The 9,914-nt window shown below is 40.3% G+C and overlaps 1 protein-coding gene across 2 annotated transcripts; it reads left to right on the forward strand.

Annotated features, from left to right (window-relative positions):
- The first annotated feature begins 917 nt into the window (after positions 1-917).
- On the forward strand, positions 918-3,938 carry LOC136046970 (CDC42 small effector protein 2-B-like). Of its 2 annotated transcripts, none has more exons than XM_065733908.1 (4): positions 918-1,000; positions 2,399-2,573; positions 2,910-3,029; positions 3,522-3,938. In XM_065733908.1, the coding sequence occupies exons 2-4, from the start codon at positions 2,520-2,522 to the stop codon at positions 3,594-3,596; spliced, it is 249 nt and encodes an 82-aa protein (XP_065589980.1). In that variant the 5' UTR covers positions 918-1,000; positions 2,399-2,519; the 3' UTR covers positions 3,597-3,938. The 2 variants fall into 2 exon arrangements, with proteins under 2 accessions (XP_065589980.1, XP_065589981.1); XM_065733909.1 differs by having other exon boundaries at positions 2,910-3,011.
- Positions 3,939-9,914: the final 5,976 nt, after the last annotated feature.

The raw sequence follows: 9,914 nt of genomic DNA on the forward strand, positions 1-9,914 counted from the left end.
CCCTCCAAGTTTCGCATCGTGTCCAAAGCCCATTTTTACTATACAAACACAAGATGTGCTGCTTTCTGCTGTACCTCACCATTCAGGTACCAAATATACAGCCACTGTGGGATGGTAGCTCCTTGTGAGTAATAACTGAGCAGTAACGCAGAGCAATGATAGGGCAAACTTGAGTGTTAACACTCAGTAAAGTGTATCTGGAATTCATAGTGCTGTCGGGCACTATGGGCTCTGCACAACCATGCCCTGCCCCTCGCATTCAGCATCTGTGTCTGCGCGTGCTAGCCGTTCCCCCGGCCCTTTGTCTCTCTCTTCTTGACGATACTGCTGCTGTGGGGAAAAATAGAGAGAAAGAACAACAGGATATTGTCCGCTTCTGGCCCCTGTGCCAACAGTGACAAAATGTTGTTTTCGCTGCAGTTTCAGGATTCTGGTTGGCTTTTGTTACTCTTGGGTGCGCCTGAACGCATGAAGGTGTTGTTTTAAATTCTTGCAGTTATTGTGGAAACCTTGAGTCCCCGGGAGGAAGGCGGTGCCCCGTGTCCCCGCGCGGACGTTCCTGCTCTGGAGGTTGACCCCCTGACCCGTGCAGAGGAAAAGAGGAGCTCAGCTGTCCAGCACAACAGGAAGGCGTGCGGTGCTGCGGTTTGTCAGGATGACACCTGCAGAGCTGCCGCAGGCGTGGAAGTGAGCCACAGGCTGTATGGGTAGTGCTGAGGGAGCTGCGCTGCTGCACAAATCTCATGCCAAACCACAGTGCTGTGCTGGCTCCTGTTCCTTTCTGACACCTGTAGTGAGTCTGAAGCACGCTGCAACACAGACTTCTGCGGCAAGTTATGGAGTGAAGAGGGCATGGACCTGCTCTGAATAAGCTGTTTTAACCATCGGTGTTGCGGGCCAGGGACACGAGCTGCGAGTGCACCAGGGCTGCCACGCCAGGAGCTGGCTGCACACCAGCACTTGAAGGAGGACGAGCAGCGGGATGCCTGTGGCTGCACAGGTACACAGCGAGCATGGGGCGGTGGCAGCGGTTCGCTGCAGCTGCGGGGGGGCTGGGGGGTGCCCCCATCTGATTTGATGCTGATAAATTTTCAGTAAGCCTGCTTTCAGAGTAGTTTTTTGGTGTATGATTTTCAAGACTGTGGATTTGATGGTGTCCTTAACATGAAATAAAAGTCTGTGACTAATGCAAGTGTAGGCAACAGCTTTGATTTCTGCAGGGCCACAGTCCCTTTGCTGAGCTCTCACAGTGGTCCTAACGCCTGGGTGAGAGGATGGAGTGACTGAAAAATGGTAATTTAGCCAAAGAGTAAGTTGTATTAAAGCCATCCAGTATAAAATGGATGCTTTGCATTCTGCAATAACATATCACATAGGGCACCTATGCTAAGGCACAAAAACTCTGACAGATAAGTGGCAGAAATTAAAAAAAATCTGATTGAAGTATGAGAAGTGAGGAGGTGAGGGAAAGCTCAGGGGTGAGAGAAATAGAAGTGCTAATTACATCGCTGTGGGACTGTATAGGAAATGCCTGTGAAGGAGGAGTTCATGCAGTTTGTGGAGACTTCAGTGTTGATTCAGAATAGCTGCATTTATGATGTTGCAAATTCTGTTTAGCTGGAAGCCTTTTAAAAAACTTTTAAATGGATTAATCTGTTACTGTCTTGCTTTAATAATCTGAGATATGAAAAGGTTTTTATGAAACGCTCCTTCACAACCTTGAATTTTATTTGAAGTAGGTTATAAATCTCTAAAACTAGAAAGTTGGGTTATATCACAGCTTTAGAGTGCATACAGCCAGGGAGATTTCCTGTTTGTGCCTCTGGCTTAGGACTGCTGTGTTAACAGTTCTGTGTTCTGGGAAGCTCTAGGCTTTGTCTGATTAACAGGTTCTGTTGCTGATACAAAAAGTTAAAAAGCTCTTTTTTGTGTGTGTGGTCTAGAGGCTTTTTGGGGTTGTAGAGTTATCTTTATTACAAAAGATGAAAGAAGACTTTCTATTGCAACTGTTCATAAAGTTTAAGCATGCAATCTGTTGTCACTTCAAGCTGTTATCTCTGGAAACACTAAAAGAGTTGAGAAGCTTTGGCAAGCTCTACCTGCAGCAGGGCCATCAGCTGTTAAAGAGGACTTAATGTAATTCCTGTTAATTACATTAAGAGGACTTAAAGTAATTCTTCTGTAAAGAAACCATAATATATTGTAATGGCTGTCTAGGAATAAACGTGCTCCTCCCACTGCTGATTTCTGATATGAACATACTGAGTTTTGAATTTGACCCTGCTCTTCTGTGCAGGGGTCTTATGTCTTGTTTTAGTTTTGTTGAAATGTCTACAGCTCAATAACTGTTACAAAGCTTCTACATTTTCATTTAAATTAAACAATAAACTTTTTCCAGGTCTACCTGTCAGATACTGTCTGTGATCTTCATCTGTGAATCTGCACATGTGATTCCTTCCTAAACTCACTTCAGAGAAATAATTCAATAACGAGACCTTCTGACCTACTGAAAAGCTACAATGACTGAGTTCCTGGTTTGTTTTAACTGGTGCAATGGTGAGCAGCCCCAGCCGGTAGGTAGATACATAGCTGTCAGCTCTTTTCTGATTCTCTGATTCACAATTTTGTCTTTTAATTATATGGAAAATGCTTTCATTGACATGCTCTCTTGATTAAGTGAGCTAAATAATGTAAAAGGTAAAAATGGACATGTTATGCTGTGTTTGAACTGTGTATATTTTAGCCAGAAGCCTTGTCTATGTGACTGCTGCAGTCTCAGCAGTCTCTATGAAGGGGAATGACTTCTCCAACCTTTTGCTGAAAATCAAGTAGCAGTAATAAAGGTGAATTTGAGGCTCTCCTAATGTGAGCAGCCAAAAATTTCAGCCACATCATCTTCTTTCTCATAGAAAAGGCGTCAGCGACTGGACCGGAACATGATAGGAGAGCCAATGAACTTCGTTCACAACGCGCACGTTGGGATCAGAGAGATGAGTAGTGACTTTTCATCAGTAAGTGCGCATCCTTGGGTAAGCAGAGATCTCAGTTCAGCAGCCTGTAGAGCTGGTAGATCCTAAAATGCTAGATAATAGTATGAGAGGAAAAATCAGAGTTGTCCCTTGGTTCACATACATACAACACTATGGAGGGTATGTGCAGAAAGAGAGTCTGTGTTCCCCGGTATTGCTGTATCTGAGAGTAACCTGCTGGGATAGTGATTCTGTGGAAGCCCTTGACAAGTCCAGATTTCACATCTCCAGTTAAAGCTGTGTCAGAATGAGGCACATGAGAGTAGTTGAATTTGGGACACCAAGACCCATTTCATGCACTGACTTAAAATAACATTTAAAAGTTTTGGGTTTAGCTGCTACTTCTCCCCATTACTGTTTGAACCCAGCACTGTAAACTAATGTCTCATCTGCCTCCTTAAATTAATACTTTTAAAAATTGCTCTGACAATCAAGCTTTGTAAGATGAATGTTTTAATTCTAAACCTTCTTTTTCTTTTTTTTTTTTCCTAGGCTGTATCAATTCAGGACCACATGAAGTCTAAAGGTGGCTACACAAATGGCACTTCTACAACTGCTGAGTTATAGGAAATTGAAAGAAGGCTGACATCTGCTCTGTCTTACAAAGGTCTTCTTGATTGTACTTTCAGATTCTCTATAACCTCTTTATTGTGGAGTATAGAGAGTGCCTAAATTATAATAGGTCAGTGCAAGCTTTAGCATTCTTTGCACAATAGCTTCACAAGGAGTTATTGGAAATTATCCTTGAAGTGTTCTGTCACGGCGGTGCTGTACTACAACTGTAGTTTGTCGCTGTGTAGTTTTCCTAGCTGTGTCCCAAAAACCTCGAAGTTGTCTTGTAGGATGGGATGGAAAGTTTGAATTGCCAGGGGGTTTTGGTTTGTCTTTCTCTTCCCTTCAAGAAATGCAGAGATTTGAAAGTCAAGATGTTTGCACTTCTTATATGTGTGATAAACTGAGTTTCTGGGTAGGATCTTGTAGCCTACAATGCAACTTTTGACCTAGTTTTTGGATGGCTTACAACCTGAGGCATAATTCTTCTGAGCAGTAATGTGGTGGGTTTGGGGTTTTTTTAATTTCTCCAAGGTTTTTGATAGAGAACAAACTCTAGTTTAGTCTGCAAAAACCAGTGGAACTTCTGCCTTCTGTGATAAAGCTTTTGTGGCTAAAAGTGCAAGTTTTGCAGACAAACCCACTCAGGAAAACAAGCATTTCAGCTACTCCACAGTGTAACTGGGTGCTCATGCAGCAATGCCAATAACAATATGCTCACAACTGTATGCTAATTTTGCACAACCACTATTGAATTTTAAACAAAACCTACTTTAAGATCACTCTCTATTACCTATCTGTAGCAATAGCTTTACAGAACTTGAAGGGGTATCTCCAGTTTCTGGCTTCAGAATTACAATGCTCTTGTCTCAGATGAAGTTTTTCTTATACATATGAAGTTTTTCTTTTTAGTGGCATTAGTTACTTGAAGTATGGTTTAAGTGACAGAGACAGGAGAATGTTAAATGAAAACTGCCCATTACAGACATCATAAATATTCAGACATACCCAAACTACAGTTTTTCATTGAGTTCTTATTAACATTTCTGTGAAGTGATATGCTAAAACTACTGAAATAGAGCTAGATTTCTCTCTTATATGATCACTGACAACTGCTCTGCGACTTAAAATTATGAATGACTCCTGGTGTAGAGACTTGGGAAATTTGCTTGCTGTCATAGAATTAACTAAATACAAGTAAGTGTTTAAATTACTGCAAAATCCAGACCAGTTACAGTGTAAGTTAGTGGAACTCTCCTCTTCTTGCTCTAGGCATAAAGTCAGCTATGAACCAGTTTTCATTAAAAATCAAATATTCTCCAGCTAGATTTTCTTGTAAGGGAGATTTTTCACTACTACAACTCTGTTTTGGCTTATGATGCTTCTTAAACCTGAACTCTTGGCTTTGTTGAAGTTCTGTGCTGCAAAGCATGTAACGCAGTGTATTAGGGAAGTTAGAAAATGAAAGATAGTTCTGTTTCTGTGTGTGTTCCAGAAAGAAACCTTTTCTCTTTGCTTCCTTCCTGTATTTCATCTTTAAGGACTACAGAGGAAGAGAATGTTTCTTTCCATAATAGTCAACAGCTGATGGTCACATTCAGCAACCACATCAGAAAGAATTTTAATATCCATGTCTTGCTACATCCTTACTTTTGAACTAGAGTACATGTGATGTTTCAGTACCATTTAAAATCAGCATGTTAACCATAAATGCAGCTTTTTAAACACTTTCATATTTCTCTCTTCTAACCTCAGACTTATTCCAACAATCTAGTTAGGATGCAGAGTTCAAAGCAGCTAAATTCTGTGTACTGTTGAGAAAGCATAAAGTGGTCAAGCTATTTTTAAAAATAAATTCTAACTAATCTGCTATTAAATAAAATTTGTGTATTCATTAGTCTGTACTGCCCAGAATGAGTAGTGATAGGACTGTTGTGATGAAGAGAACAGGTTATATTTTCTTAGCATTGTAAGAAACACTGGAGAAGAATTAGTACTTTCTGAACACCCATTCTGTGTATTTTAAGATAAGGGTAGTGTGTGTGTAACTAGAAGTAAAGAAGTTGGGGATCATGTCAGTTCTCATGGCTAAAAAGAAACAAACTGATAATCTTGTTATTAAATTTACTTGTAGGAAAACCCTGGTCTTCATTTTATAAAGCAAGCATCGCTATCCAGTACAAAACTCATCCTCCTCACACTGTACAGCATTAACTAGGACCACATACAAGTAAACTCAGTAGTCCTCTTATTAAAGGAAATGTTTTCCTATTGTGTTAAAGGTGCCATTATTTTTTAAATGTAAACAAGCATAAAAGCATGTCTCAGGCATTTTCTTTGGTGTATAATTAGAAGCCTTATTTAGCTGTAGTCTCTCATGTAACTCAGTATAAACCAAACTAGGTTATAATAAATCTGTTGAAAGAGGCACTTCACTCGTTTCATACTGTGAATTTCTTGCTATTTTTCTCTGCACTGAAAATCTGTTGGTCAGGTGGGTGAATCAGCATGGCTTGCAACTTTACTGCACAGAATCGCATTTCTCCACTAGAGAGCACAATTTGCCATCGAGTCTGTTCTGTCACTGTTCTATACAAGTTACTATGCCAGCGAGGAGTATTTTTGTTGTTGTTTATTTTATTTCAGCCAAGTTAAAAAAAAAAAAAGAAAAGAAAAGAAAAAGAAAAAAGAACGAATGACACCAAAGGATCAAACTTGTCGGTCTGTCTGTATTGCTTGCTGCACCAGCAAGAAATAAGCAAAATCTAAAAATATGAAATTCCATGGAGGCATGGTTATGCAATTTATTACGTTACTAAACACAGTAACTTTACAAGAAATCACATCTGCCATTTAAAGATTGTGTGGCTGCTTGATTGTCTTTGGATGTACTTTGTTATCAGCACTGTGACACTGCCATAAAAACTTAACAGTGAAAGATAAGAATGCTTTTGTCTGCCTCTTATAACTGCTGTGGAGAGAGATGAGAAGAACAAGGGGAAAAAACAGTGTTGTGTTATAGGGCTGTCAAAAGGATCTCCTCTGGTGAGTGGGCTCCTGTAAGGCTTCCAGATGCTTTGTGGTTCTTAAAGCACTACGCTATGAGATCGTTCAGGTACATTTAGGTAGTTGGGGGATACAAGGTAGAAGCTTCCTTCCTAGTGTTTCTTCATATTTTCTTCTCTCAAGAGAGCAAAGTCTTCAATGGGAGTGGCTAAAAGGAATACTGGCTGTACTCTTGCTTGGACAGTTGACCCGATCGTGCTTCTAGTTTGAGTCGTGATGGTTGGCTTTCAGTTATAAAATCCATGATGGGTAAGGAAGGGTTAACATCAAAGGTGCGGAGTCCTGAAATAAAAATTGGTCTGGTTCTTTACATTGCAGATGGGTGGCAAGGCAGAAAATGAAGACAAACTGTAAATAGAACAATGTTTTTAGAAAAGCAAGGCTTCTTGGAATAAATCATTTATAGATATCATGCACACATTTTTTTGTACCTCTTTGTGTTAATACATGGACTAGCTCAGCAGATTTTAGACCTGGAATGGCATTTAATGATTGAAATTCACAATTGTAGATGCTTTTGTCTATAGCCGAAGTCCTTCTGCACCAGAGGTGCTCTGCATCTACAGACAAACTACCCAGTAATGGCATGTAAGGCCTGGCACATAAGGCCCAGGCTGCTTATATCAGTGGTTTCCCTGTTGATATTCATGTGGTTACAGTGTGTATATGTAAGAAGTTTCCCAGTGCCATTCAGAATGTGGCCTTTCTAGGAACTGGCCTGTTGGAGTTTTCTTCAGCAGAGCCTAAGGTATGGATTTTGACATATCACCACATGCAGCTCTGAGCCAATTTTGTGTTTTGCTAAGAAAAAGAATAAAGTCTCTTTGTTTATTGCTTAGTTTCTTATAGACTAGAGAAGAAAATGGGAGAGGCAAGTACAGGAACTACAGAAAAAATGAGGTATATAGGGAAGCAGATTTGGAAGCCATGGAGAGACACTATGGTACGTGTATATGAGGAATGAGCAGAGAGCAGAACATGTGCAAGTTAATGTTCATTTCCTATCATGTACAGGACAGCTTAATATCAATATGGAAAATTGGTAAGGCGTGTATAATTAGTATATGGAGGAAATTGGGCACTTAAATGCATGACTAAGCTGGGACTTTATACCCTTCCAATTGCACTGTTTAATGTGACATTGACTGCCAATGCAACGTCAATAGATGCTGGTTTCCCTTTTCTGCAATGTCTTCAGCTCATATGGAGAAACCCCAAATGCCAGCTCTGCATTCAGCAGTTGCAGACTGATGGCATGTTTGAGTTTGGAAGGCAAGGTGGCATTTTTTTTTCTGCTGAGTGTGAGGTTGCAGCTGTTGTAACTGCTGAGGCAGAATGCTGAGGCCTGCTGCACCCACCACGGTCTCCATGAACACCAAGGAGAGAAAACTTAAGAGTTAAAATAGTGGTGCTAAAAAGTATTTGACTTCAGTTCACAGTGTTGCCAAAACCTCAGGGAAATTAACTGGATCCAACTGGTGCTCAGCTTCCAGGCACTGGAAGAGTATGGACAGGTTGGAGCTGAAAGGTGACGGGGACTTCCTCCTGGCTGAGGGGTCTGAGCGACGTTCTGCACTCACTGCAGGCTGAGATACCAGGAGGTAACCTACAACAGCTGTCCAGCCAGACCTTTGCTCCTGATGATGTGCAAAGAAAGGAAGCATGAAAGAAACCAGTGAAAGCACTTCTGAGTAGGGAGGGGCATTACCACCGTATGTTCTTGTGCCAAAAGAGCGCACAGTGTGAGGTGCTTGATGCTGAGCTAGGGCTGCTGCCTTCTCCTGGGAGCTCACCATTGAGCAAACTTGTGTTATAATTCAGAATTGTGCCCTTTCAGGGAGTCTGGGGTGCGCTGGCACTCTCAGCCTATGTCACCTCAACTCAGTCCTAATGAGCTCATTAAGCATTACAGTATGGCTACTGAACGCTTTGTTCTGTTTTGTAACATAACCAAAATCCTAAAATATTATCCAAAAATGGAGTTCAAATGGAAAGTTTTCTTGATCCAGTTGTAATGCTGTTTAGGAGAGAGTTGTCACAGATAGACAAGAACACCAATTCTCAGCTCCAGGTCTCCATCTGAATTGTGCATTCAGGGCCACAGAGCTGTTCTGAAACAACTCCACTCAGACAACCTTTTTTTGTATTTCATTAAAACAAGGTAAATGGGAAGAGGAATCTCATTATACCATTTTTTATGTTTCCTCAGATACTTCCATATAAACCCAACTAGGACAAAACTAAGGTTATTATTACCAAGTGTCCACTCTTAATGAGGAAAAAGAAATTCAAGCTGAATTATGTCTTTTATTGTTAATTTTCACAGATTTTGAAAATTTCAGATGGCACAATACTGGATGGAATATATAATTGCATATGTAATATGTGGTTAAATGTGCATATAGATAGACCTTGCATCTGAAGTAATATGGAAGAAAATAATCCATTCTTTGAAACTGAAACTAGTTTGTCTGTCTTACTGAAGGGGAAGGACTGAACTCAAGACAACATTTACACTTCTCGGGTGTGCTCATAGAGCTGACATGGGCCTGTACAAGTGGATGACTAACTAATTTTAGATACTTCATCAAATAATTAGAAAAAGTGTTTGATTATAGGATTTTTTGTAAAGTGTATTTACATGCATCCAATCTTCCTGGTCCTTAAGAAAGATGTGTACTTTTCACGTAACTTGCTTGAGTAGAGTCTTAAAGGTGAATGGAGACTATAGAGATAATGAGTAATCGACCTCTTCATAGTGAGCTGTCTGAAACTAAGGATTAGTAGATCAATCAAAACAATCCCACTTTCTCTAGATATAAATCTATTAAAAATAATATTTGTAAGCTTGTAAGTCGAGTCTCAGCAAGTGCTAAAGCTGCAAATTAATAGTGAAAGTAATATGCTTTTACATGCAGTTATCCGTGTGTTCCCTCTCTACCATCAGGGAATATTAAAACCTGACTCAATACCTTTGAGGGTATGACACAAACTTGAAAATGTAATTCAAAAGTGAGGCTTACAGTCCTTCCTTAATGCATACTAATGTGACCTTGCTGCATAATGACATGTGAGGAAGGCTTTCCCTAGTTTCTCTTAACTACTTTAAACATTACCTTTGAGAACCCCATTTGAATTGGCTGTTCTCTCTGCTGTATAATGTCCAGCAAACTGAGGCACCTCTTGACTGTGTTAGACTAACATTAAAGCTCAGATAAGGCTGTTAGTACGTGGGGAGAAGTTGCTAGACGTGTGTGTGTATGAATA

This window comes from Cyrtonyx montezumae, unplaced genomic scaffold, assembly GCF_038088225.1.
Source record: "Cyrtonyx montezumae isolate F1298 unplaced genomic scaffold, pur_monq_1.0 scaffold_17, whole genome shotgun sequence".
Classification (NCBI taxonomy): Eukaryota; Metazoa; Chordata; class Aves; order Galliformes; family Odontophoridae; genus Cyrtonyx; species Cyrtonyx montezumae.

Bases quoted from the DNA above. Each gene is read 5' to 3' on its own strand.
- LOC136046970 (XM_065733908.1), top strand. From the start codon at position 2,520: ATGACTGAGTTCCTGGTTTGTTTTAACTGGTGCAATGGTGAGCAGCCC. The intron at 2,574-2,909 runs GTAGGTAGATAC...TCTTTCTCATAG, and splicing joins ATGGTGAGCAGCCCCAGCCG to AAAAGGCGTCAGCGACTGGA. The intron at 3,030-3,521 runs GTAAGCAGAGAT...TTTTTTTCCTAG, and splicing joins CAGTAAGTGCGCATCCTTGG to GCTGTATCAATTCAGGACCA.